Below are 25,603 nucleotides of genomic sequence, written 5' to 3'. Positions count from 1 at the left end.
TTGTGCAGTACCAGGATCAAGTAATGGATGTTGAACATACCAGTGAGAGGGAGCGTCTCTCCAGGCTCCTCTTTCCCCCACTAATCACACTGCTGTTTCGGGACTCGTCGGTGAAGCTCCGCTTCTCGGAGGAGTGTGACCCCACCCGGGACCCAACGAGGGTGCCCAGCTCCAGGTGGCCGTTGGGCGTCAAGGTGCAGATCCTGGGGTCTGGAAAAAGAAATCAAAAAAAGGAGGAATTTATCAACATCAATTTGTAATGGCGCTACTGTTGACCATGTGACAGTAAAACACAAAGTGGAAGGATTTTGATAAGGACTAACATTGCCACTTTCGAGTAAAAATACTGGACAATGCAATTTTCGTGGAAAATGCTAAAAGCTGACAGTGAAATGAAATGAAAGAGAATGTTTTGAATCGGTCAATATGTAAAAAGTCTGCATTGATAATGAGAATGTTGTCCTGGAAAATGTGGAACTCTGAATCTGTGGCATTTTTTGGAGTTGGACAAATATTTTCCCATGTTTTAACCTATTAAAAATGTATTGGTTTAAATCAGCCGAAAAAACAGAGCAATATGGAAGGATGGAACGCAAAAAATACTTTATCAGATGTTCTAAACATGCTGAATATTTTTATGTTGGAATAGTTTGAAATGGTTGGGAAATGTGGAGATCCTACAATGAATAAATTGTGTAGAGAATACTAATAATAATTTTAAAAAATCTCACCTGATAATTTTATCGAATCGTGCTTCTCGCTCTCATCAAAGTTGGAGGAGGAGCGGTCGTCGTCAGAATAGGAGCGATTGGCGTCACCCTGGTGGCCACATGAGAAAGTGAAGAGGAGAGTTTGTACACGAGCTTTACCAAATAACATGGCACACTAACTTTGATGTCGCCTAATGAAGAGAAACGAGACACAAGGTGATGGATGTGGTGATGCATGCCTTACTTCTGCCTGAAAGCCTTCGACCAAGATAGCCACCAGCAGGTTGAAGAGGACGTAATTCCCAAATGTCATGAGAGCCACAAAGTAGAGTGCGGCAAGTGGCGACGTGGCCGCCATGCCATTGTACAAGACCACGTTCCAGTCCTCCTGAGTCAGGATCTTAAACAACAGTGAAGACAACACCTCTTTTACTTTACTGTCAATTAACCTGCTCACTCGCTTACTCAGATAGGTTTTGTGTGATTGTGCCAAGTTTCTCACACTCACAAATTCACCAACAAAGTCACAGTCATCCACTTACCAGGTCACTCCATCACTCACTTGATCACTCACTAGTTAACTAAGTCATGCATTCACTCACTAACTCATTCTCTGGCGCTTTTATCTTCTCACTCACTCACTCACTCACTCACTGGCTAACTAACTCAATCACTCACTCAGTAGCTCACTCACTGACTCTCTCGCTTGACTCGCTCAATCACCCACTGGCTAGCAAAGTCATGCAATCACTCCATGGTGAAGTCCTTCACTTACTAATACAGTTGTATTGTATTGTACCCACTTTATCGCTCACTGGTTCAAACACTCACTTACTGGTTCACTCAAACATTGGCTCACTCACTCACTGGCTCAAACATTTACTGGCTAAAAAACTCTCTCACTGGCTCACTCACTCACTAAGTAACAAGCAACCAACCAAGACACTAAACAATTAACTCATTGGTTCACCCACTCACTGGCTCAAACACTCACTCACTCACTCACTCACTCACTAAGTACCAAGCAACCAACCAAAAGACTAAACAATTAACTTATTGGTTCACCAACTCACTGGCTCAAACACTCACTGGCTCACTCACTCACACACTCACTAAGTAACAAGCAACCAACCAAAAGACTAAACAATTAACTCATTGGTTCACCCACTCACTGGCTCAAACACTCACTCACTCACTCACTCACTGGCTCACCCACTCACTGGCTCACACACTCACTCACTCACTGGCTCACCCACTCACTGGCTCACTAACTCACTCACACACTGGCCCCTAACACTCCCTCACTCACTCACACACACACTAAGTAACAAGCAACCAAGCAAAAGACATAACAATTAACTCATTGGCTCACTCACTCACTCACTGGCTATTTAAGTCATGCATTCACTCACTCACAGACTCACTGACTTAGTCATTGTCTTGAACACTGACTCACTGATTTCCTGTTTAACCAAGTCATGTATTCACTCACTAATGAACCAAACCTCCATGACTGTTTTATTAACATCAGCTTTGTTTGATACATCTTTTGTATTGGCTGTGACATGGTGGTGTCCCTAATGAAGCGGCCCATGTGCGCGCAGGTGTGACTATAGTACCTGGAAGACAGTGACGATGGCCCACAGCAGAGAGTCAAAGTTCTTCCTGTCCGGCACCGTGTCCCCCGTCTCGGTCTTCAGACTGAACTTGCAGCCAAAGATGTGCATCCCCAATATACTAACGCACAGAGACCACCACTCGTTAACACATAATAAACATGCATGCACTGGATATCTTCTGACTGTTTCCATCTACGGATAAGACCAAGTATCGTTCTTGCTGTTCATGCTGTCCAGTGTAGGAGCTCGTTGGCCCTTAGGCCACTGCTGCTGCTCTCCACTCGTTGCTCGTGGAGTGTCTACTTGTTAAAGCGTGACGCACAGCCTCAACTGACCTCAAGTGTCTGCTCGTTTCATTGCATCCGACGCTAATAGTCAGCCACTGTGAACCTCCAAGGCTGGCTTGGCGGCGAGTTACACAAAAACACTCTACGCATAATAGCGGCTGGCAGAAAACACTTGAAATTGGGGAAAAAAATTAAAAGATGTGTGTCTGATGGTGTTTCGGTACGAGAGACTAAATGCACTTGAATGACAAAAGTATTGGAACACTAACGAGGCCATTCCAACAATTGGAGCGCCTTTACCTCTCTCCTCGAATGTCCCTTGCACAAAAATGGAAGGTTGATAATTAACTAAGTAACTAACTTACGTACTTTTAATATAACGATATTAACGAACTCTCTTTATTATTAGTAAACTTTAACTATACAATATGATTATACAATACCATACAAAACAACTTTATTCATACAGAGTACTACAGTATGTATAACTTTTACAGTTTTTACTTAAATTCTTCAATGACTGACTAAATAACACATACTTTTAATATAACAAACTTACTAATTGACAAACAAACTTACTAACATACTTTTAATATAACTATGTTAAATAACTCACTCATTCACTGCCAACTAACTATAACAATACACTATGTATGACTTGTATAGGAAATGCGCTATATAAATAAAGTTGTATTGTATTGTATTGTATTTTTGTGTAATTTCTTTACTAACTGACTGACTGATAGACTGACGAACTACTAACTCATGTAGGTTTCTTATTACCACATTAACCAACTCACCCATTCATTTACTGGCCGACGGTCACTAGTCAGTCAGTCAGTCACTCACTCACCCACTAATTGCCAATATATGGCAGATTATACGGTATATGGATTATACAGAGCCCCATGAATTCCGCCTAGCAACAAGTGATCCATGTCCAGGTCTTTAGCCCAACTTCAGAAAAAGTGATTGATTGATTGATTGGTCTTACCTGAAGATGAAAATGAAGAGCATGAGCAGCATGCAAAAGGTGGCCACGTTGTCCATGGTCTTCATGAGGACCACCAGCTGTCTCCTCAGAGCCGGCATGAACCTGACCAGCTTGAGGACCCGCAGAAGACGGAAGGTCCTCAGTACCGATAGCCCGCCGTCAGACTGACCCACGATCTCGCAGACGCTGGACGCAAAGCAGAGGATGGAGAAAATGGAGACAACGGGCTGATCGATATTAATGGCTGCAATCGGGCAATAGAAGGTGAAAAAAGTTGTGTTATTTTTTAATGTAAGGCCATGAATGTCGTAGTGTTGGGACAGTGAGACCAAACGGCCAACCAGTAAACTATAGCCGAACTCTTACATAATGCCCATGCTTGGCACCGTGGCTTTAAATAATATTTTGAAACGATAAACAGTGACCGAAACCCTGACCCTAACTTGAAACCCTAATTTGAAACCCCAACATTGGCTTCATTTAAAACCTGAACCTTACCACAAACCCTTAATTCGTAGACACAAACACTCATTTGAATGAGTGAGGGTGGAACTTTTTAACATTTTCTTCAAACCCTTATTTCAAACCCTAACCAAGACCCGAAACCTTCATTTGAAACCCCTTCATTGACTTCAAACACTAATTTGAAACCTTAACCAGGCCCTGAAACCCTCAATTGAAATCCAACATTAAGATAAGATGTCCTTTATTAGTCCCACAATGGGGAAATTTTAGCATTAAACATTAATTTAAAACTCTAAACAAATCCTTCAAACCCTCACCCAGGCTTCAGACCTGGACAGCTGGTTTCAAACCATCATCTGAATCATGAACCTTGGCTTTAAACTATATACTAACCAGGTTTTCAAATATATCTTAAAACACAATTTTAAACATCTCTGAAAGACAAATCAAGTTTGATGTAGCCATGAATATTAGCCATTGGGCAGGTCTAGAATAGGGACTGACCAATTAAGTAGCCGGCTGATTTAACCAGACACAAGACATGTAGTATAAAATCTGTAAAAAAATCAAATTTTTTATCTATCTATCTATCTATCTATGTATATATATATATATATATATATATATATATATGTACACATATATATGTATACATAGATATATATATATAGATATATATATATATATATATATATGTACACATATATATGTATACATAGATAGATAGATAGATATAGATATGTAGATATAGATATGTAGATATAGATATGTCGATAGATATTTTTTTATTTAATTAACCATCCAATTAGTAGATTATAGAAATTTTATTCTGCCAAATAGCGGAATCAGCCTAAAAAAATTATCTTAATTAAAAAAAATAAAATCCCGATCAGTCAGGCCTTAGTTAGGAATCTTCAAAATGCTAAAAAGTGAGACCCTCGAGTGACCATGAAAATTGGGGCTATCCTGAATCTTTGAAATCGTCAAAGCAAACGTTGAGTGATGAACATTAAAGGCGGGGTGCTCCTCTTCTTGCCGGTTTATCCGGTCGCCATCAAAGACTGCCTCCTTCATCACAAGAGAATAGGGCGGACACAATGGAGCTATGTACGCTTTAGCGAGCACACTGAAGCGGGCCAAGAGCGGCAAATTGCAGATAAGGCGGCGATACAGAAACGCTGAAGGCTGCGCAGAGGCATGACGGCCTCATTTGATCACGCTGAGCTTTCGGGGGGCTTTCATGTCATTGATGGGTGGGGGCTATTGAATGAATGGCGGCAAACAGGAAATGCATGAAAAGCACCTGAAGCCTGACAAAAGACCAAAAGGGGTGTTTTGACGCTCTGACACTCAAACAGTTGACAAGGTTTCAACCAGATGGAGCTCAGGCAGTAAAAAAAAAAAAAAAAAAAAAAGCGTTCAAACGCCAGGATGCATCATGCATGGGCGCTTCAGAGAGTTCCTCCTGGTATGGTTTCAAACAAAGCTTATTGTTTTGTAAAGCAAATTTGATATTCGAGCAATTTTTTTAAACCAAAACCTCGGCTTCAAACCCTAATTTGAAGTAAAATGCCTTGATTGAAACCCTCTCCATTAATTAAAAACTGCAGGACTTATTAATTTTAAATAATGTTTACAAAGAAATGTGTCAACATTCAAAATCATCCAGACTTTTCGTTATCATGGACGATCCCGAATTGCTACGTTCCGGTACGCCTGCAACTCATAAGTAAATACTTCACTAATTCCCATTACAAATTACCCACAGCTTTTCTATTTAAAGGCCAAATTTCTCAATGTCATCTGCTACATTTGTCATCGGGAATTAAAAACACAAACGTTTTTTTTTGCAGTTCATGAGCGTGTATGCGCGTGTGTGTGTGTGTGTGAGATGGGGGGGTGTGAGGTAAACTTTCTCTTTTCTACCTTTTACTTTATGAAGCCACCAAATCTCCTTTCCCTTACCAGATGAAGTTATCTGTCTCTGATGCATGGTGCACAAATTTGTATGACTCCTTCACATTTCTTGTGCTTTGAATTTGAATTGAGGGAGTTCAGACTTCCTCCAGCATTCAAAAACCATGCAAATTAAACAGCTATAAAAATTGAAATATATAAAAATAAACACCTTATTGCTTTGTTTTTTTGTTGTATTCTTTCAGGTGGCACTGTGGACAACTGGTTAGCACGATGGCCTCATAGTACGGAGGTGCAGGCACCCAATACGGGTAGGGTTTGTTTCCGGCTCCGGCCGTCCTGTGTAGACTTTGCATGTTCTCCCTGTGCCTGTGTGGGTTTTCTCCGGGTACTCCGGTTTCCTCCCACATTCCAAAAACATGCATGGTAGGCTGATTGGACACTTGAAATTGCCCCTATGTACAGTTGTGAGTGCAGATGGATTTTTGTCTATGTGTGCACTACAATTTGCTGGCAACCAGTTCAGGGTGAAACCCCAATCTTTGCTCTGTACCATCATTTGAAACCCTAACTCTAATCCATTAAATCCTTAACCCTGGTTTGAAACCTGAACTAGAACTCTTAAACGTGGCTACAAACCTTAATTTGAAACCAGTCCTTGATTGAAACCCAAACGGTGGCTTCAAACCTTACTTTAATGCCAAATCCTACAATCAAACCCTAACTGTAACTATTTTGAAAGCTTCTACCTAGATTGAACTCTCTACTATTAATTGTCAAAACCACACAACCTCAACCAATGAACCACATGCTGCTTCACCAGGCCATTATGATCTGACACTTTTGTATATTCCCTCAGTGAGCATGCGGGACTGTGAAGAGCTTACCTGATGATGACGATGATGCCGTCAAAGACGTTGTACGGGTTTCTTAGATAGTTGAAGGAGCCGAAGGCAGTGATCTTTAGGATCATCTCCAGAGAGAACATACTGGTGAACACGATGTTGCAGATCTCCAGGACATTGGTCAGCTCCTCGGGCTGAACAGAGCAAACAAAGACGGCGGTTCGGTTTCATAGCAGGCTATAAAAGCGGCACTCGTGTGTGTATATTCCTGGACGTTTCAATTTGCTGTGTCATGAGGCAGCACGATGGAGTCACGTCTTCCTCATAGTGAAACGTTCTTGTATGGAGTTTATGTTTTTGAAACAGGAACTGTGACTTGGAATCCAAATTTGAGAGCCTACTTTGATCTTGAACCCACAATTTTACAACTTTAAAAAATATGGTGACTACCGGACCATCTTCACTAGCTCCTTTACAGGAGTGGTTACTTTAATCACGTGCGCTATGCACGCTCACTCCTGACGCTGCCGGATGCAAGAACAGGAGCCAATTCTCGGATGGACTGCTTGTCTATGAGTGCTAATATCGGACATTTTGGATGGAGTCTGACAAAATCCGATACTGTTTTTTTGGGCTGGTCGTGGAATCCCATCTGATACACGTTATCGGATCGGGACACCCCGACTTTAAACCCAGATTTGAGACCATGAAATCAAATTGAAACCCTAAAACATCAAATTGACTGACTTAAAACTTATTTGAAACCATCTTGAAAACCTAATACTGAAGCCGAATCATGACTTGAAACCCTAATTTCATACCCTGAACATATTTTCAAATATGAAATCTATTTTGGCCCCCTAATTTAACGATGAGTAAGATAAAGGTTGGGAAATGGACACAATTCTCATCTTTTTGACTCTAAGCACCACCACAATTCATTTTGAAATGAAGCATCCACAATGTGCTTTAATTGGAGACTTTCAGCTTTAATTTGATGGAATTTGCGTCCAAATCAGGTGATTAGTGTTGGAATTAGACAGCTGTGCCTCACACGTTTGAAAGAAACTGTGGTAAATTTCGTTGTTGATGTGCGGGTCTGGCTCAGCTCCCCTCCGGACATGTCGCCAGGCAAGGTTGGCTTGGTGATGGAAAAAACTTCTGACACACACCGGTGGTTGGAAAAATTATTATTATTATTATTATTATTTATTGATCTCAGCTGATGTCAGAAGTTCCCGAAAGAAAAAAAGGTCTCCCCCTCCCGAGCCTTCCCTTCTTATAAGAAAGGGAAACAAAAGAAATGAATATCTAATTCTCCCTTATTGTATATGCATTCTTATCCTACTGCCCCTTAACTGAACTTTTCAACAGCCTCCTATGGGTGCGAGGTACGGACCCCCTCGCAGATGCGACTCCTTGGCGCCAGACCTCTTTTCTGTCAACACCTTCCTTGGGGCGTTGATGACCCCTGTTCAAATCCCTGACCCTTTGTGAATAAAGTTGAGGCCCAATGCCTCTCAAGACTGTAACTTATGTATTAGGGAGGTCCAACCCAAGACTTGGTATTCCTAAAAGCAACAATATCGTCATGGCCATAAAATAAGTTGTATATGTTAGACCTTGAGACGGTGCTTCACAGTGCGGATGGACAATTGCCCAAAGGGACCCAATGAATGAGTTTTCACCTGACTTTTACCCAATTAAGCATGATTGAGGTTTTTTTCTTGACTGGTTACCAAGTTTCGATCAGGGCTGTCTTTTTCTGATCTGATCTTTTTCAACTTTGGGTCTGTGAAGGCCTTTGAGCCTTTTTGGGTGATTAAGAGGCTATGCCGGCTGCCAGGATGGCCGAGTGGTCTAAGGCGCCGCGTTCCGGACCCAGTCTGCCCAGGAGGCCTGGGTTCGAATCTCGTGGCTGCCAGGATGGCCGAGTGGTCTAAGGCGCCGCGTTCAGGACCCAGTCTCCCCAGGAGGCCTGGGTTTGAATCTCGAATTTCCCCATTGTGGGACTAATAAAGGCATTATTAATCATTAATCATTATTAATGTAAGAAAACTTGACTTAAAAAAATTAATTTGTATCCCTGCGGAAAAAAAAAGCGTTTCTGGGACAGTTGGACTGTCTGACAACAACAAGTCATCATGCGGCGGGTTATCTTCTTTCTGGTGATGTGCATCAATGTGTGTTTGCTGACATTTGTACAGAGGTAACCGCTCTATTTGTACACACACACACCCACACACCCCCACACACGCACCCCCACGCACACACACCTACATACACACACATAAATTCCACACAATGACGTTTTTGATAAGACAAGCGCCGCCAAATCGATGCGTTATTTTCTTTACATTAACATGTGTGTACATATGTTGTGACAACACTAATAGAGCTTAGCGGCGAGCTAACAACGCTTGCCCACCGGCTTGGCTAACGACCAAAATAGTGAGCCAGCTTTGTGGTCCGGTCTCATTAGGGGCAGACCTGGAATCAGATCTGAAGACCTCACTGGTGCTGAACTCTAACAAGCACACTGGTGCAAGGTAATCATGGCAGAAATTGTACACGGCAAAAGCAAGGAAGGCAGTGCACGACTGAGCTCTACAATGAATATCAAAGATCTGCAGGTAATTGACGAAAAAGTTTTGTAACTGCCCAAAGGAGCCACAATATGGCAGAAACCCCCTTTTTTTTAGATATGGCATTGGCCTGATTATAAAAACAGCAGTTTTCTAGTGAGTTATATGTCCGCAACCCCCCCCAAAAGAAAAATCAGCAAATGGGTTAGTTGTTGACTCCTATTAGGACAGTGAGCCACATTTTGCTTCACTAGGTATGAAGACAGACTTTAACTTAAAACCATAACATTTCCTTTAAACATTAATTAGAAAACTAAACTTTGCTGCAAAGACTTAATTTAATTAACATTTGACGAGCATTTTAGCATCATTTTAGTTCGAAGCTCCAACCCAGTCGTGAGGACCTAATTTAGAACCGTAACCCAGGCTTGAAAACCTAATTTGAAACCATAACCCAAACTTGAAACCCTAACATTGTTTTGGAACCCGGATGAGGTACTCAGAACTGATTATAAACCCTAAATTGAAGCCATAAATTTGGCTTGTCACCTAATTAAAATATAAGACTGACTGAAACCTAAATTTCAAACAAACCATGGCGTTATACCCTAATTACCGATCCAAACTTTAGCTACAAAATTGAAAATTAAATGATAAACCTTAATTTGAAACCCTAACCCAGTTTTGAAACCCTAACCTTTGCTTCAAATCCTGTATTGAAACTCAATTTGAAACCTTACCCCTTGATTAAAAATTGAATCCAGGAATGAAATCCTAATGTAAAAACCTAACCCTGGCATCAAACCCAAATGTTATTATCCTGAATTTGGCTTCAACCCCTAATTTGAAACCGTAAACCAAGCTTGAACCCATAAATAGAAACTCAAACTTCTGCTTCAAATCCTAATTTCAGATACAAGTCTTGTAGCCCAAATTTAAAACATGACCCATTACTGCTAATATGCTACTGACCCCTATTTGAGACCCTAATCCTTGCCTCAAATCCAAATTCAAATCCCTAACCGTGCCTTTAAACAATTGCTTGAAGCCGTAAAGCAGGCTCGACACCCTAATTTGAAACCAACGTTGTATATTGACCAAATCAGTTGAAGTGACAGCATGACTGTCAACATTCCCCGTCTGGTGACATCACACCGTCTCACCATCCCGCTTTCATCTGTGCAACGAGCTCGTCACGCCGCATTATCAATTTCAAGGCTTAGAGGCCACAACAGTTTCGACAGGCAACCAATCCCAGTTTTTGAGCTCCTAATTGCAAGGGCAGGAGCGATCCCGGGAGCCTTTGGCACACATAAGCGTGACATTTACACTGTCTTCCTCCAGAATGTCACCACTGTTCTTGATATTGATCCCAAAAAGACATGTCGCATATTTTAACTCTGGGTGTTCTTTTTTTTTTTTTTTTAGGAACTTAGTGGCTCAGGCTGAAAATATGAGTCACAGTGATGGCAAAAGAAATAAATAAAAGGTATCCTTGCATTGCATTGTTGTGCTGTGTTGTATGAAATTATGTGAAACACACAGTAGCACATCATGATTAAAGTTTATCAAATTGCTTTTTTAGTGAATCCTATCAAAATGTATATTAATTGTATCGTTGCAATTGGATTCAACCAAATAGTAACCGAGGTCAAATGTACCCTAGCTGGAGGGAATGGTATTGCGACTGAAAAGATTCATAATGTCACACTCTTAAAATTAATGTCCAGTCATAGTTTTACCCCCCTAAAAAAATAATAATGATTGCCTTCGACATCACCTCAGGATGCTGGCCACCACTGCTAAAATCGACAAAATTCTTTGTCAAACAGCTTATTCAATTATTGTCCAGAAATGAAATTATTAACAGTGCTTGGTTCCGTTTTTGTGTTCACTGAAAATTCTGAAAAATGTTTATTATTTTGGGAAAGTAATGCAACAATAATTGGAGTGAATCCGATTGAAATTGAAACGAATGGCAATAGAGTAAAGTGAGTCACATTGTATCGGAATTTGAGTAAATATAGTAGAACTGCAACTGGACTTTGAACGGTATCATAATTGAATTGAATGGCACCATATCCAACGTGATTCATAACATCATAATTGAAGTGAATCACATCTTTATGTAAATGAGGTGGATAATATTGTTTTTGCAGCGACTCGCAATATAACTTTAATTAATGGTATTTTAATTCATAATTCATTAATAAATAATTGCTTCACTATATTTGTGCTTTTTACTGTTCGTTATTCATTTGTATTATTGTTTGTCATTGTTTGACTTATTTTGCTCCATGTACAGCACTTTGTATGCAGTGGTAGTTGCCTTAAAGTGCTCCATAAATAAAGTTGAGTTGCGTAAAAATGAATGGTATCATAATTGCAATACAGTGAACCCTCGGTTATCGCGGTTAATGGGGACCGAGACCACCCGCGAAAACTGAAAATCCGCGAAGTAGTGGCGCACCTTCAAAAATGCTTAAAAAAAAAAGTGCGAAGTAGCGGCGCACCTTCAAAAATGCTTAAAAAAAAATAAATAAATATATATATATATATATATATATATATATATACGGGTAGAGAAAGAGAGAGAGTGAAATTCATGTTATAACAAAAAAACAAAACAAATTATTATTAAAACTTATTATTTTATTCCCCAGCCATTATTTTTGTATTTATTCAATTACTTCTTTTTGTATTTATTTAATTACTTCGACTTTTACCTGCTGGTACGCCGTCCGGTGTGCCCTGTGAAATGAAAGGTGGCATTCTTCATTTATTTATTTATTCATTTATTCATTCATAACTGACAGCCTCATGCCCGGGCGGAAGTTGTTCCTCTTCGGCTTACCTGCCACGCACGCCGGCCGGCCTCCTCCGGAGCTCTCGCACGGTCCCGAGCGAAGCGAAATGTCGCCGCGCTAGTGCCCGGGCGGAAGTGGTCCTCTACGGCTTAACTGCCACGCACGCCGGCCTCCTCCGGAGCTCTGGTACGGTCCGAACCGCGCGAAACGTCGCCCCAAATCGTGCCCGGGGGAACGTGCTCTTCTTCGTCCACTCTCTTCTTCGTCCACTCTCCTCTTCGGCGCACGCCGGCCGTCTAACCACTCCAGCGCCCCCTCGTGCCGCTCGGCGAAACTACAATGCCCCCGAATATTTTTTAGACCCGCGAAGCACTGAAGCCGCGAAAGGTGAAGCGCGAAGTAGCGAGGGTTCACTGTAGATGGGAATCACAGCGCATTGTAATCCGTGCAAACTGTTGTGATTTAATCATATTGTGACTCAAGTGACAAACTCTAACTGGAGTGAAGCATCTAATAACAGAGTTGCAGACAGTGAATGGGAACAAATTCCAAATCACACCATATCAGAATTGAGGCAAAACAGTGCAATCGGAGAGAATTTAATCCTATTGTAACTGGATCGTATCGTATCATCATTGAAGTGAATCATTTTGGAGTTACAGTGAATCATAGACATTTCAGTGAATCACTTCGTAAATGAAGTGAGTTGTATCGTAATTGAAGAGATCTGTATCTCAACTGGAAGGAATCGTATTGGAATGAAGTGAATTGTATGACACCGTAAATAAAGGGAATCTCCTTGCACTTTGATTTTTTTTTGCAAAGGGAGTGAATCAGATCATTATGTGAATGAATTATTTGGTCAAAAGTGTGTTTATCTCCCCTGTAAGTTGAGTTGAAAGACAATCTTGCATGTGGGCGACAAGCACTGCGACAGTGTTTGACCTCCACGGCGACACAAGTTCCGAGTTTTATTGAGCCTGCGATACCTCCAGTTCAAACGCACCCACACCGAGTTTAGGAGCAAGCGCGCAACCTACTCGATGTCTTCCTCATTAGACCGAGTGGCGCTCCGCCGTCGTCGGACTATTTATAGCCTCTGAGATGAGAGACGAGAGCAAGAGGGGCGCCGGCATCTATCGAGCGCGGGAGTTGTCGATAGAAAGACAAAGCGGGGATGGGAAACAGAAGGTAAAAAGAAAACAAAAAGTCACATCATCGCTCCCGGCAGAAGCAATTTAAGGGTGAGCTATATGAGGACATTGAACCCAAGACAGATTATTGTCATGGTCCGTTTCCGTTATGTCTTGTTTTTGTTTACGTTTGCTCAACGGGCGTGGGGGCGTTCCCTTCCAGCGCGTGTCGTGTTGGCTGGAGAGACGCGCCCACTTGCCCCGCACCTGTTACTCGTTGACTCATTTAATTGCCACTACTTAAACGCCCCGGGCTGACGACTCTGCGTCGGTGCATTGCCCTATATTGGATGTCACTGTCGCTCTTTGTTCATCGCCCATGGTCATCGTTCATGTTTCCTTGTCGCGGTCGCTTATCCCTGGTTCCGGTCCCTGTGTCATAGTCCTGTTTAGTGCTGCCCAGCCGCGTTTTGTTAGTCGTCGTTGTTTTGCACTTTGTCACGTTTATATGTTCCAAGTACCTTGTTTGCCTTTCGGTTTGGTGTTGTTAATTAAATTCCCTTTAAGTTACCCTTGCCTTGGCTTCCCTGCATTTTGGGTCCTCTCCTACCACCTCCACCCGACGATCGTAACAATTATTGGGGATTATATCTATTGTTGTGTTGACTTCTATTGTGTTAGTTATCATGAAAAACTATCAAAGGACTACATTGGGCCAGAAATGAACTCCAATGTAGATAATGTTCAGGTTAAGATGAAACCAAGTTGCGAGTAACTATCATCTGATGCTGTTTGTTTGACTAGTCATCTTCTTGGTGACGGTGAGGATTTTAAAGTTTTAACGTGATAAATTCGAAATTGGCTGATCATTTGGTCCTCTGATTTTGTTTCCTGCCAAACATCATAATCAGCATAAAAAAATAATCTTATTAGTCGGGCCCAATGATAAATCCTAGAAGCAATCTTAAGACAAACCCTAACCTCAATTCTAAACCAACCTAAAACCAAAACGTACTACACCCTCACACCGATCCTCACTCACTCTAACCTGAACACAGTCACTTCTGCAACGTGCCAATCAAAAGTCAACATTGTGTTCCTAATGAAGTGTATTGTAAAAGCGGTAGTATTTGGGAAGTTCCAAAAGAACCAAAACAAACTCAAGCGAGCACATTTAAGTGTGTTACTAGGACAGAAGGATGTTAGATGCGAGGTAGTGAATAAGGAAGTGTGGCACACACTTCGAAATCAAAGAGAATTCATGAATGGAAAATGGATGTGAGTGAGCTTGGGAAGGCAGCAAAGAGAGAATATACGTGTGTGTGCGCGTATGTGTGCGTGTATATCAATGTCATTATTGTATATCAAAACGAGCGAAATAACAAAAACTAAAATTAAATTTAACATTTTTGTTAACAAAATGAAATGAAAATGAGAATGTTTTGGGAAATACAATAACTAACTAAAACAACATTGTCTGCTCAAAAAACTAACGAAAACGAACAATAATCGTGGAGATAATGTCCTTCATTTTTTCATTTGTAAGCTTTTTGTGAGAATTTCAAATGTAAAACACGGTGCTGTCGGATTTACGACAGTTGTACAGCAGTACGGCACCGCGCCGTCCTAAGTGACATGACGCGTTGACAATGAGGTCTCATGGGTCGAAGATAATAATAAAACAACTGCATAATGGAAAAAGTCGGGAAAAAACGGCAGGGCCCCATTTGGGATTATTCTGATTATGATTGCGACTTGGACAAAAGCAAATGCATCGTCACCGAGACATGGCTCTCTCCCATGCACACTTTCAATATGCAAGAACTTAAATTTGAATGTGAATTGTGAGTTAGCAAGTCTCTCTCTCTCTCTCTCTCTCTCTTTGTATATATATGTATATATATATATATACATATACATATATATATATATATATATATATATATATATGTATATTAATGCTGTCAAGTGATTTAACTAATTAATCCCCAAAAAATCCATGATCAATGGTGATTAATCTTGTTTTTCAACTACTATTCTTTGCGAAGCTAATAACAGATATTTACTTGAATAATATCTTGGAATTGATGCAAAATCACCAAATATGAAGTATATTTCATTCAAAGACTATTCTAATATCGTTCTTGGATTCTTGAATACAATCTAAATGGAGACATCTTTGCGGACATTTATTTTCGAAACATTTCTCAAAACTGCCCACAAGCGCCACACTCCAGCAATGTTGGTTTGCAAGGCCCTGTGGTAACTTAAACACAGTGTTTTGTTCTGAGACGTGCTCAAGACAGCTAATACGGCACAATATTTGCAAAGTATGCAAATGTATTTTTGAAGTAAATCAAACTGAGTTAACTGAGTTAAAATATTTAGCTAAAAATTTTGGATTAATCACCTGGGTTAATGCTTTAATTTTGACAGCCCTAATATATACATATATCTATATATATATATCTATATATACCTATATATATATATATATATATATATATATATATATATATATATAAACTTACAAGATCAAGTATCGCATTTATGGAATTCAACTAATTGCAGACGAAGCAAAATGAAATCTTGTAATGCTGTAGAATGCACGGGCCCTTTTAATGAAAATTTGAGAGAAAGAGAGTGCGAGAGAGAATGTGCGCAAAAACATGGAAGAATTTCACACGGTTGCGTGAAGAAGCAATTGAGAGCCAAGATAAGCACCATAAGTTGATATGAGCAAGGTATGAAGTGCTGTAAATACAGCCATCTCTACAGTGTGACCCCAGTCCGAGTGCACCATTGAATTTTTGTGTGACAATAAAAGTCTGCGAAAGGTTCTGGGAAGTTCTGCAAATATAGTTGCGTTCTGCGTTGTTTGGGGGATAAAAAGCAGCTCCCGGTGTTTATAATACAAATAATACCCCATTTAATACCTTGGAGACCCGCGGCAATTAGACCGAAGTAGCTAATGTATGTATAAATCCGTTTTTATGGCTAATTTAGTTATTGTGGCTTTTAATCAAGTGGGTTTTATTGTCCGCAAATTATGGTAAGTGGATGTAAAGAGGAAATTGAAATGAAATGCAAGGGCGAAAGTGATCAAGAGAGAGAGAGAGAGAGAGATAGAGAGAGAAAGAGTGTGAGAGAGAGGAGAGAGAGAGAAACAGATTTGATCTTCCAGAAGAAAGGATATTTTTTTGAGAAAAAATAACTTATTTCTGAGAAAATGTAGAACGTTTGAAAGTCATTTTTTTGTTGAATATTTTCCGCAAAAATATTGCATTTTCTGAATATAACAATTCCTCTTTTTTATAATCAAAGAAAAATGAGCATCCGAAACAGCATCTTTTCCCCCAAATTTTTTTTTTGGAAAGAAAAAATATTTTCAAAGAAAATAGTTCGTTTTCAAGGAATATAATTAAAATTATATTATTAAAATATTTATTTAATTTTTAAAATAATTAAAAACATCTACATTTATCCTGAGCAACAGTACATTTTTCAGAAAAAAACTCAAAAAGTTGAGTATGATTTTGGCAATACATTTTTAATATCTTTCTGAAGTGTCCGTGCGTACCTGCTGGTGATGCTCGATGCCCATGCTGATGGTGTTGATGAGGATGGCGATCATGATGCCTCTGTTGAAGTACTTGCTCTCCACGATACCCCACAGCTTCATTCTGGTGTCGTACCACAGTCTCCCACAGCGCTCGACGGCGCCCTCGCCGCAGTCCTTGACGCCTAACCGTCCAACTGCCGCCTTACTCAACTCCCCCACGCCACCCCTGCCGACCTCCAACGTGTCTCCCTCGCCCACAACGGGGACAACTCCATCTGTGAGCGCCGGGGGCTCGCCGGAGGGGGCGCGGTTGGGTTTGGTGTGGTGGCGGCATGGAGGACCTGATGGTGAGAAAAAAAATATCATGTTAAATAAATAAAAAAATATAACTTAAAAAAACACCCACTGTATCTTGGCCTGATTGTTGTCTTCCAACTTTAGAGGCATCTGCCATCTTGATCCATATTTGGTACAGATGTTCCATACTAGTACTCTACTGTGGGGCGTCTTTGCACAGCCTACACCTGCGGTTCTGTCTGATGTGGTCGACCCTGGCCTCTCTCGAGGTTGTGTTTAGGGCCTGTTCTTATGCTGCTATGATTAGTCTTTCGGTCTTAACTTTTGCAGCCACTGCTATGTCTCCTTAATGTCAGCTACTTCTTCAATTTGACTGTAGTACATGCCAGGCAGGAGCTTGTTTGTCCATGACAGTCCATTTGGCTCCTTCTCCTTACTGGGCTTCTGTTACCTGAGGCATTCACGAACCAGGTTGTCGCTGGGGCCCATCATCTTGATGCATTCTTGGAGGTTTGGTACCCCGGATGAACACTAGACCACAGCCCCCGTCTTTTCATTTTGTGTACAGCATCAGGCTGCTGCATTTGTAGCTGGAACCCACCGTGCATGGTAAAGAGCTTTCTAGTCTTGATGTCACTGGCCTTGATCACTTCCAGCACCGAGGCAGGGTGTCAGATTACTCGCAAGGCATACGTGTTACTGGCCTGGCTCTTATACTTGCCATTCAGCTGACTATTCCGAATCTTCCTCTCCCTCCTCAGGTATTTGGCTATGGCCACCCTCCGAGCTGCTTCCTCATGATTGCCTGATGATCTCTAGGGTATTTGTAGCTGTCGTGTACATCTGCTATGCTGCCTTCGGTTGTGATTAACTTCCCTCACCTAGATATCATTCGCCCACATGTATATCCGTATGAGGTGTATCAGGGAGTCGACGGGATATATATATATATATATATATATATATATATATATATATATATATATATATATATATATATATATATGTATATAACATATGTGTGTGTGTGCATGTGTGTATTTTCTTTAAATATTGAGATTTTTTTCCCCGAAAAGCTATTGAAAAATATTGGATTACTGTCTTTCTTTTCCTGAAACGTACTGTACCTATATGAAAATAAAATAATACTTTCTTTTTTCTATATTGTTCTATAATTATTGAACAAAATACAGAAAATATGCCTTATTTTGTTTTAAATATTTCAAAAAATGCATAGTTTTTCCGTAAAGATAATGAAGCTTGATTTAAGATCTTAAATCAAGTACAATATGTTGCTGCACTCACCATGTGGCAAAACGGGCGGGCTGTCCCGCCCTCCCCTGCCATTGGCCTTGCGCTCCCTGGCATCAGCCGCACGCCGGCCTCTGCCGACGCCATGGAATCCTCTGGGTTTGCCACGAAGCGCGTTAAAGAGAGCGAGGGTCTGTCTTCGGGCCTTGCGGATGACGTGGCAGAGGAGCTGGAAGAGTTCCTCGTAGCAGTCGCCGGGCTCGCTGGCCAGCGTGGACGAGGATGAGCATCGCGCTCGCTGCTCCTGCATCAGCTGGTGCTCGCGCTGCTTGGTCTCCGAGAACTGCGTGGCAATCACCACCAGGCACAGGTTGATCATGAAGAATGAGCCCACCTTGAAGAGTCAAGCAGGACATAAAAAGTCTAAACACCCTGAAATTATGACTTAATATCATTGATATTCAAATACATAGTGGAGCTCAAGTTCCTGCCCATTCCCACTGTATGAAAACAGTGCGCTTTTTGCTGTAGCCTTTCTTTTTTTCTTCTTTCATTTAAAAAAATAATGAACTTCTATAATTTCAGTAAGTCAGTCTTAAAATAAAATGTGTTGATCGTCATAAAAAGCAAACGAAGGTTGTAACACTTCAAACATTTAACTTGGAAGTCAATATAAATCCAAAAATGTAATCAACATTATATGGGGTTCGCTAAGCAGTGTGTCTGTAAAAACTAATGTATTATGTCCGCGTGTGTGCCTGCGTGTGAGGAATACACACATACGCAATCTTCTGGTGATTGCCTGGCCCCAGAAGAGTGATATCATGAATATTATTTGTCAGTGAGGCTGCTGGGACCTGATGACTAGATTCACAGAGTCAATCAAGACAGCGAAAGAAATAAAAAGTGAGAAAAAAAATGTATATCACAGAATAAAGCCTTTCTGCCAATCTGCTTTAAAAGACTTGAAAAAATTCTACATTTCAATAAAAAAATTAAATATAAATTAAAAAATGAAATGACATTTGCGGACTAATGAATGTGCGCGTGTGTGTGCAATGAACGTTGCGGTTAGCATATCAGCACGATGCCTGCCGGTGAGCTTCAAGTGCGGCAAATCAAGTGCGTTTAGCAATCCCGTAATTCTTAGCGGTAGAACATGTTGAGGGTATAATTTTCTGCTTGTTAAACATTCATCCACATGCTTTTCAGCCAAAGCTTTTAATCACAGATGCCGCTGCTGACTAGATGCCAGTGCACTCCACGCAATGCACTCCATTTTTAATTCCTCTTTTTCTAAAAGACAGCAGTGGAATGTTGACATATCTAACCAAATGAAATGACTATGAGTGACATTACAGCATTCATCAAGAGCTGGACCTGAACAGGCTAAGTGATAGAAAATGGATGGATAAAAGTAAAATAAAGTAAATAACCAATGAGCCTGAACAGAATAATGATAACTGGATAAAGTCAAATTCCAACACCCCAAAATAATTGAATTAAAATGAAATGAATTCTCATCCTATCAATACGTTGTAGAAAAATGATGAATGGGAAAAATAAATTATGTTTAATCTTTGCGGTTGGACATCATTTGGAGTCCAGCGTCCTTCATCTTAACTTTGCACCTGCTGTCAAATTCAAATATTCTGCATCCTTCCTTGTGTGATTACGTGCCGTGCTTTTTCTATTTGCCCAGAGAGCAAACGCCTGCGGAGCTCTTTAATTGCTTTTAACGTCTTAATCGGATAAAGGCTTGCTAACTATTCCCACAGTTGCACCGTGAACACGAGCCTCCTTGTTTGGATTTAACAATGAAGAAAAATAACGTATTCAAGGCATTCATCAATGCGACTGACTCAAGATTAAAAGCGATTAGCAGGCCGAATGTCCTGTGGGATTCTTTCCGGCTAACACGTGCTTGAAGATCAAAGTCGTGCGAGTGCATCCCATTGGTCCATCTCCTACCCTGCGTCCTTCCTTACCAGTCATCCATCCATCATCACTCGTCTTCATCATCGCTCTCCTGCTTCCCACCTTTCATCTCCCCACCACCGCTACCCTTCTTTCATTTTCCAGGCAATTTCATTTTTTTTCCCCTGCATCTCCCGACTCATCAGGAGCCACCTATGGACGTAATCTATGCATATATAATCATAATCATAATAGTGAGGCGAGTTGGATGAGTAAGTGGACTTGGAATAGTTTGTGGCATTAGCTGAATTTGAAGGGAAAATGGAGTTAACTGAGTAAAAAGAGTAAGTGGTATTAGCTGAGTTGGAAGAATTAGATGCGTTAGTAAAGTAAGATGAATAAGGCAAATTTAAGAAGATTCATGCTCATTTGAGTTTCTTGTAGAGCATTTAGCAGCGTTAAACTCATTACCAAAGTGAGTAAAGTTAGATGACTGTGTGGAATCAGTGACGGAGAAGTTCGCAAAGTTTAATACAAAGTGAGTAGTGATAAGATGAGCTGGCGGCGCTTGATCAGCTATCAGGGGCAGCAAAGTTGATTAATGTTAAAAGAAGAGTGGATTTATGAGTGTTAGAAATTTCAGAGAAGACTTCTGACTTAATGGGGTTAGATGAGTTGATTGACTGACTTGAGTGAGCCGAGATAAGATGAGTTGTTGGCGCCACAAGAGTTAAGAGGGGTAGTGGAGTTAATGTAAAAAATGAGCAGATATATGTTAAAAAAGCTGTCAGGGTTGAGGAAGGTGAGGACCCAAACGCAAGGAAGCAAGGCAGGGGTAACTTAAAGGGCATTTAATTAACAGAAAACTAAGGCAAACAGGGAACTTGGAAAAACTAGACAACGACAGGAAACTAATGATCAGGACAGGCGACAGGAACAGGCAACAGGAACAGGCAACAGGAACAGGCAACAGGAACAGGCAACAGGAACAGGCAACAGGGACAGGCAACAGGGACAGGCAACAGGGACAGGCAACAGGGACAGGCAACAGGGACAAGCGACAGTGAAAATGACAATGAACCAACAAGAACTGAAAGCAACCAGGGAACTAAATACACACAAATTGATGAGACAACGAGGAGCACCTGGACAAGACATGGAGGGTTGGAAGGACCGGATTGGTTAACACTCGGGCTTGGGTAAACGAGCACAGGTGGACACAATAGACAAGACGAGACAAGACACATGAACAAGGCCAAAACATGAAACCAAATACTAAACCAAAAATAACAAATACAAATCATGACAAAAGCAAGTATAATGAGCATTTTTAGAGGGGTTAGTTGTGTTAGATGTTTCACAAGAGTTGGGCAAATGAGCAGAGTTTGAGCAGTTGGTTTGAGCAGGACTTAGTAACATTGGAGAAGTTAGAACAATTAGAAGAAAGTCAAAGTTGAGCCAAGTTAGAAGAGTAAGAGGATGTATTTTAGATGAACGAGTGAAGTTGGTCTTGTTTGAGTTGATTAATGCTTTAGACGAGCTTGAGGAGTGAGCAAGGTTAAACCAAATAGATTCGATGAGGTGTAAAGAGTTAGACGAAGCAGGGTAGTGAGCAGAGTCTGAACTGGTTGCCAGCCATTCGCAGGGCACACATTGACGAACAACCATCCGCGCTCACACTCAGGGGCAATTTAAAGTGTCCAATCAACCTGCCATGCATGTTTTTGGAATGTGGGAGGAAACCGGAGTACCCGGAGGAAACCCACGCAGGCAACATGCAAACTCCACACAGGAAGGCCAGAAGGTCGGAATCGAACCCACGACCTCTGCACTATGAGGCCATCATGCTAACCAGTCGCACACAGTGCCGCCCAAAGGTTAGTATTAGCCTTTTTTTTCATGTTAAGTGAACACATAACTGTCTAGTTGTTGTTTAAACTCACAATGATAAGCAAGATGAAGTAGATGAAGTTGTAGAAGGAATGTGCATCCATCACGTAGTACATTATCTCCACCCAGCCCTCCAGTGTGATCACCTGCACACAAACACACACAGACACACACACACACACATCAACACACCTTACTGCACGTGTTAACACAATTATCCACAAGCATGTTACTACCTGGAAGATGACAATCCAGGCGTAGGCAATGTTGTCAAAGTTGATGGCTCCTTTGTGCGGGTTGCTGAATCCGGTGTGACACCTGGTGTAGTACTGGTTCCAGTTGACGCACAGGCCCGACACCCCGGTGCTCCCATTAGGCAAAGGCTCCACGCCGAGGCCCAGTGAGCGACGGTAGAGCACGTCGACCTTATCCAGACAGCACGCCCGGCCTCCCTCGCGCCGCGACGGTACATCTTGACACGACATGATGCCATTGTCCATCGGCAGGGAACAGATGAACGGACGCTCATCGTCCTCATCCGCCATGTAGTACGGACGTGGAAGGCGGATGCCTGTCGTTCTGAGATATAGTGGGCACACAAATATGACTTTGCTCCTGCACACACATAAATGCAATTACAATACAATACAATTTTATTTTTACAGCGCATTTCACAACAGATGTAGCGGTAACAGAGCGCTTTCCATATGGTGAAATATAAATTAGCAATTAGGCTTTTTTTTTTTGTCCGGATTTTGCTCCTTCCCTACCAAGGACAAATGCTACACTATATTAACTCATGTTTTATAAGATAGCAAAACTGTAATCAATCGTCAAGAAAATGTGCACATTTCTACTCACGCCCACTTCAACCTCTGACAATATCGAAATGATCACACCAAGGAATTCATGCCTGAAATGTGTTTATGTGTTTTAATTTGTGTTTGGATTTCCCACTATTTTAAATGACACCATATTGAAAGCGCTTTTGTCACTGCCCCGGTTGTTGTGAAATGCGCTATACAAATGAAGTTGTATTGTTTTGTATTGTATTGAAATGCCACAGATAGGTGGCCATTTTTGACTGAAGCAGCCTTTGCAACATTTGTCCGCTAATTTTTTTCTCGAGAAACTCCTCTTAAAGGTTTTGGCCAATTTCTGCCAAATTTCTACACTAGTCCAAGTTACAAAGAGAAAATGCAAACTTTTCGTGTTTTCATCAGTGCAAGTTGGAGCAGCATGGTGGAATACTTTGAATTCATCATTTGTCATTTTCATCTAATGACGGATGAGACGGACATTTTGTTTGAATTAAGTCAGGGCGGTCAGTGAGTAGCATGATTGCGCTCACACTCTATCAAAATCTTCAAATTGGTAGCTATGGCAACGCATTGACCCTCAAGTGAAATAATTTGTTTTTTTCATCACCATGAACCCACTTCCTGCATAGACCCAAACACATGTCACACACACCCCTCATGCATCCACATACACACCCACACACACAAACTCACAGCGTGAAGTTCTCCTCCGGGTAGCAGCGGTTCCTCAGCAGCCCCGCCCACAATTGGACGCCAATGATGCCAAAGATGAAGAAGACGAAGAAGCACAGTAGCAGCACGTTACCCAGCATGGGGAGCGTGTCCAACAGCAGATTGACCAGGATGCGCATGCCTACATAACATAACACACATGTATCATGAGTAGACCCACAAAAAAAAAAAAAAAAAAGCCTCATGAGGCCTGCGGAGGTCTGCCATTTTGGTGAACGCAACCATTTTTAGGGCCGTAGCTTGGTGGTAAAGTTTGATAAGCCATGGTCATCTTGGTGGGAAATTTATGCAAGCTTTGATAATTCAGCCTTCAAAGCCAGTATCCATTAATAACATGAAATCTTGTAACCATGTCTTGCTGAGAGTAGAACAGCAAAAAAAATAAAAAAATACTCTGAAAAAGACATCTCTGAATAGACACGGGATATTTAGTTTTGAAGTGGCCAGTATAGGCTCAAACACCAAGAATTGACCTGGTAGCATTCAGACAGACAGACAGAAGAGGACATTTGTGGTTTACCTGACAGCTTGGTAGCACCACAAAGATTTTTAGGAAATTCAGACCCTGAATTTTTATGAAAATGTGCAGGCTGGGCAATCAAGAGCAAAACAAGATGACATTTTTGGCTTGCTTGCCAGCATAACAACCAAATATATGCTTGGTTGCACCATGCAGACAATTAATAAATTCAGCCCAGAAGCCTGTTTCACTTCTGAGTATACAATTTGGTACACTTGCCTATCATAAGTAGACCCACAAAAAAGTATCAAGAACTAAAAGACAGAGAAAATCTGCCATTTCAGGTTCAAGCCATCAGTCTAATTTCATTTTGACCATTTTCCAAGGATTCTTGAAAGACGGACTTCTCATTGATTATTTTCCACTTGCTACTAAATTTGAACTCCATCTACTCTACAGATTGTTGACTCTAAATTGTGAAACATCTCATCTTTTGTCACGGCGTGTGGGTGGCACACAAAGGCAAAGTTTAAATGAATCTATTGGTCTGACCTTTCCATACAAGTCCCGTATTATCATAATTATCTGATCAATCTCTAATATCCTCGCTAATTGCGATACCACGGTCCATTACTTTGTGTCTGAGATCCTCCAGGGATCCAAAGCAGCTTCCATGTGCACGATAATCGCGCAAATTTAACATTTAGCTCACTAATCCGCGCTAATGGACACACGGCAGCCACTAGGGGCCAAATGATGAAAGTTCTTTGAGACATTTAGAGGCAAAGGAAGCTTGAGTGTAATGGTTGAGTCATTTAAGTATGAAAAACGGGTGAGGTATGCGACCTTCCTCTCGTGACAGTTTTATTTGAATACTCAATGAGTGATGATTTACGAATTTACTGGCTGGTGAAAGTAGCCATACAATAATTGTGTTCAAATTTCATCTGTTTGAAGAGAGACAAAAAAATAACATGAAATAATAGCATCATCATTAAGGTGTAAAATAAGATACTCGCTGTTGTGCTTTTAACAAAATAATATAACAATAATAATAATCCCTGCTATTTCAAATAAATTAAAATACGTAAATTTAGGTTGGATTAAAATTTATCAAATGGAATTTAACTTGAATAGAATCAATTTTGAATAATTGTGATCAATAAAATATAAAATACACTCACTACATCGTATTTTGAACAGAAATGCCTAAATTAAATTAAGTTCAGTGTAACTACATTAAGTTAGGAATGAATCAAACCAAATACGCTATTTCAACCCTACAGTGGAATGAGATTAAAACTATTACAA

At 40.9% G+C, this 25,603-nt stretch overlaps 1 protein-coding gene across 1 annotated transcript in view; it reads right to left on the bottom strand.

Moving 5' to 3' along the window:
* The window catches only part of cacna1ib (calcium voltage-gated channel subunit alpha1 Ib), a 151,925-nt gene that overhangs the window by 50,188 nt on the left and 76,134 nt on the right, over window positions 1-25,603 (bottom strand). Inside the window, exons 6-16 of the mRNA XM_088302635.1 lie at window positions 23,794-23,953; window positions 22,516-22,858; window positions 22,333-22,425; window positions 18,527-18,866; window positions 16,943-17,265; window positions 6,880-7,031; window positions 3,611-3,796; window positions 2,330-2,447; window positions 955-1,110; window positions 732-819; window positions 41-210 (exon numbers count right to left, since the gene is read on the bottom strand). Coding sequence (XP_088158761.1) covers window positions 41-210; window positions 732-819; window positions 955-1,110; window positions 2,330-2,447; window positions 3,611-3,796; window positions 6,880-7,031; window positions 16,943-17,265; window positions 18,527-18,866; window positions 22,333-22,425; window positions 22,516-22,858; window positions 23,794-23,953 — 2,129 coding nt within the window. The remainder of the gene's footprint in view (window positions 1-40; window positions 211-731; window positions 820-954; window positions 1,111-2,329; window positions 2,448-3,610; window positions 3,797-6,879; window positions 7,032-16,942; window positions 17,266-18,526; window positions 18,867-22,332; window positions 22,426-22,515; window positions 22,859-23,793; window positions 23,954-25,603) is intronic.

This window comes from Idiotropiscis lumnitzeri, chromosome 8 (assembly GCF_059441095.1).
Source record: "Idiotropiscis lumnitzeri isolate Australia: NSW breed Sydney's pygmy pipehorse chromosome 8, RoL_Ilum_1.0, whole genome shotgun sequence".
NCBI classification, from domain to species: domain Eukaryota; kingdom Metazoa; phylum Chordata; class Actinopteri; order Syngnathiformes; family Syngnathidae; genus Idiotropiscis; species Idiotropiscis lumnitzeri.
Note: the sequence above shows the minus strand (reverse complement) of the source record. Positions and strands in the feature narration are given on the sequence as shown.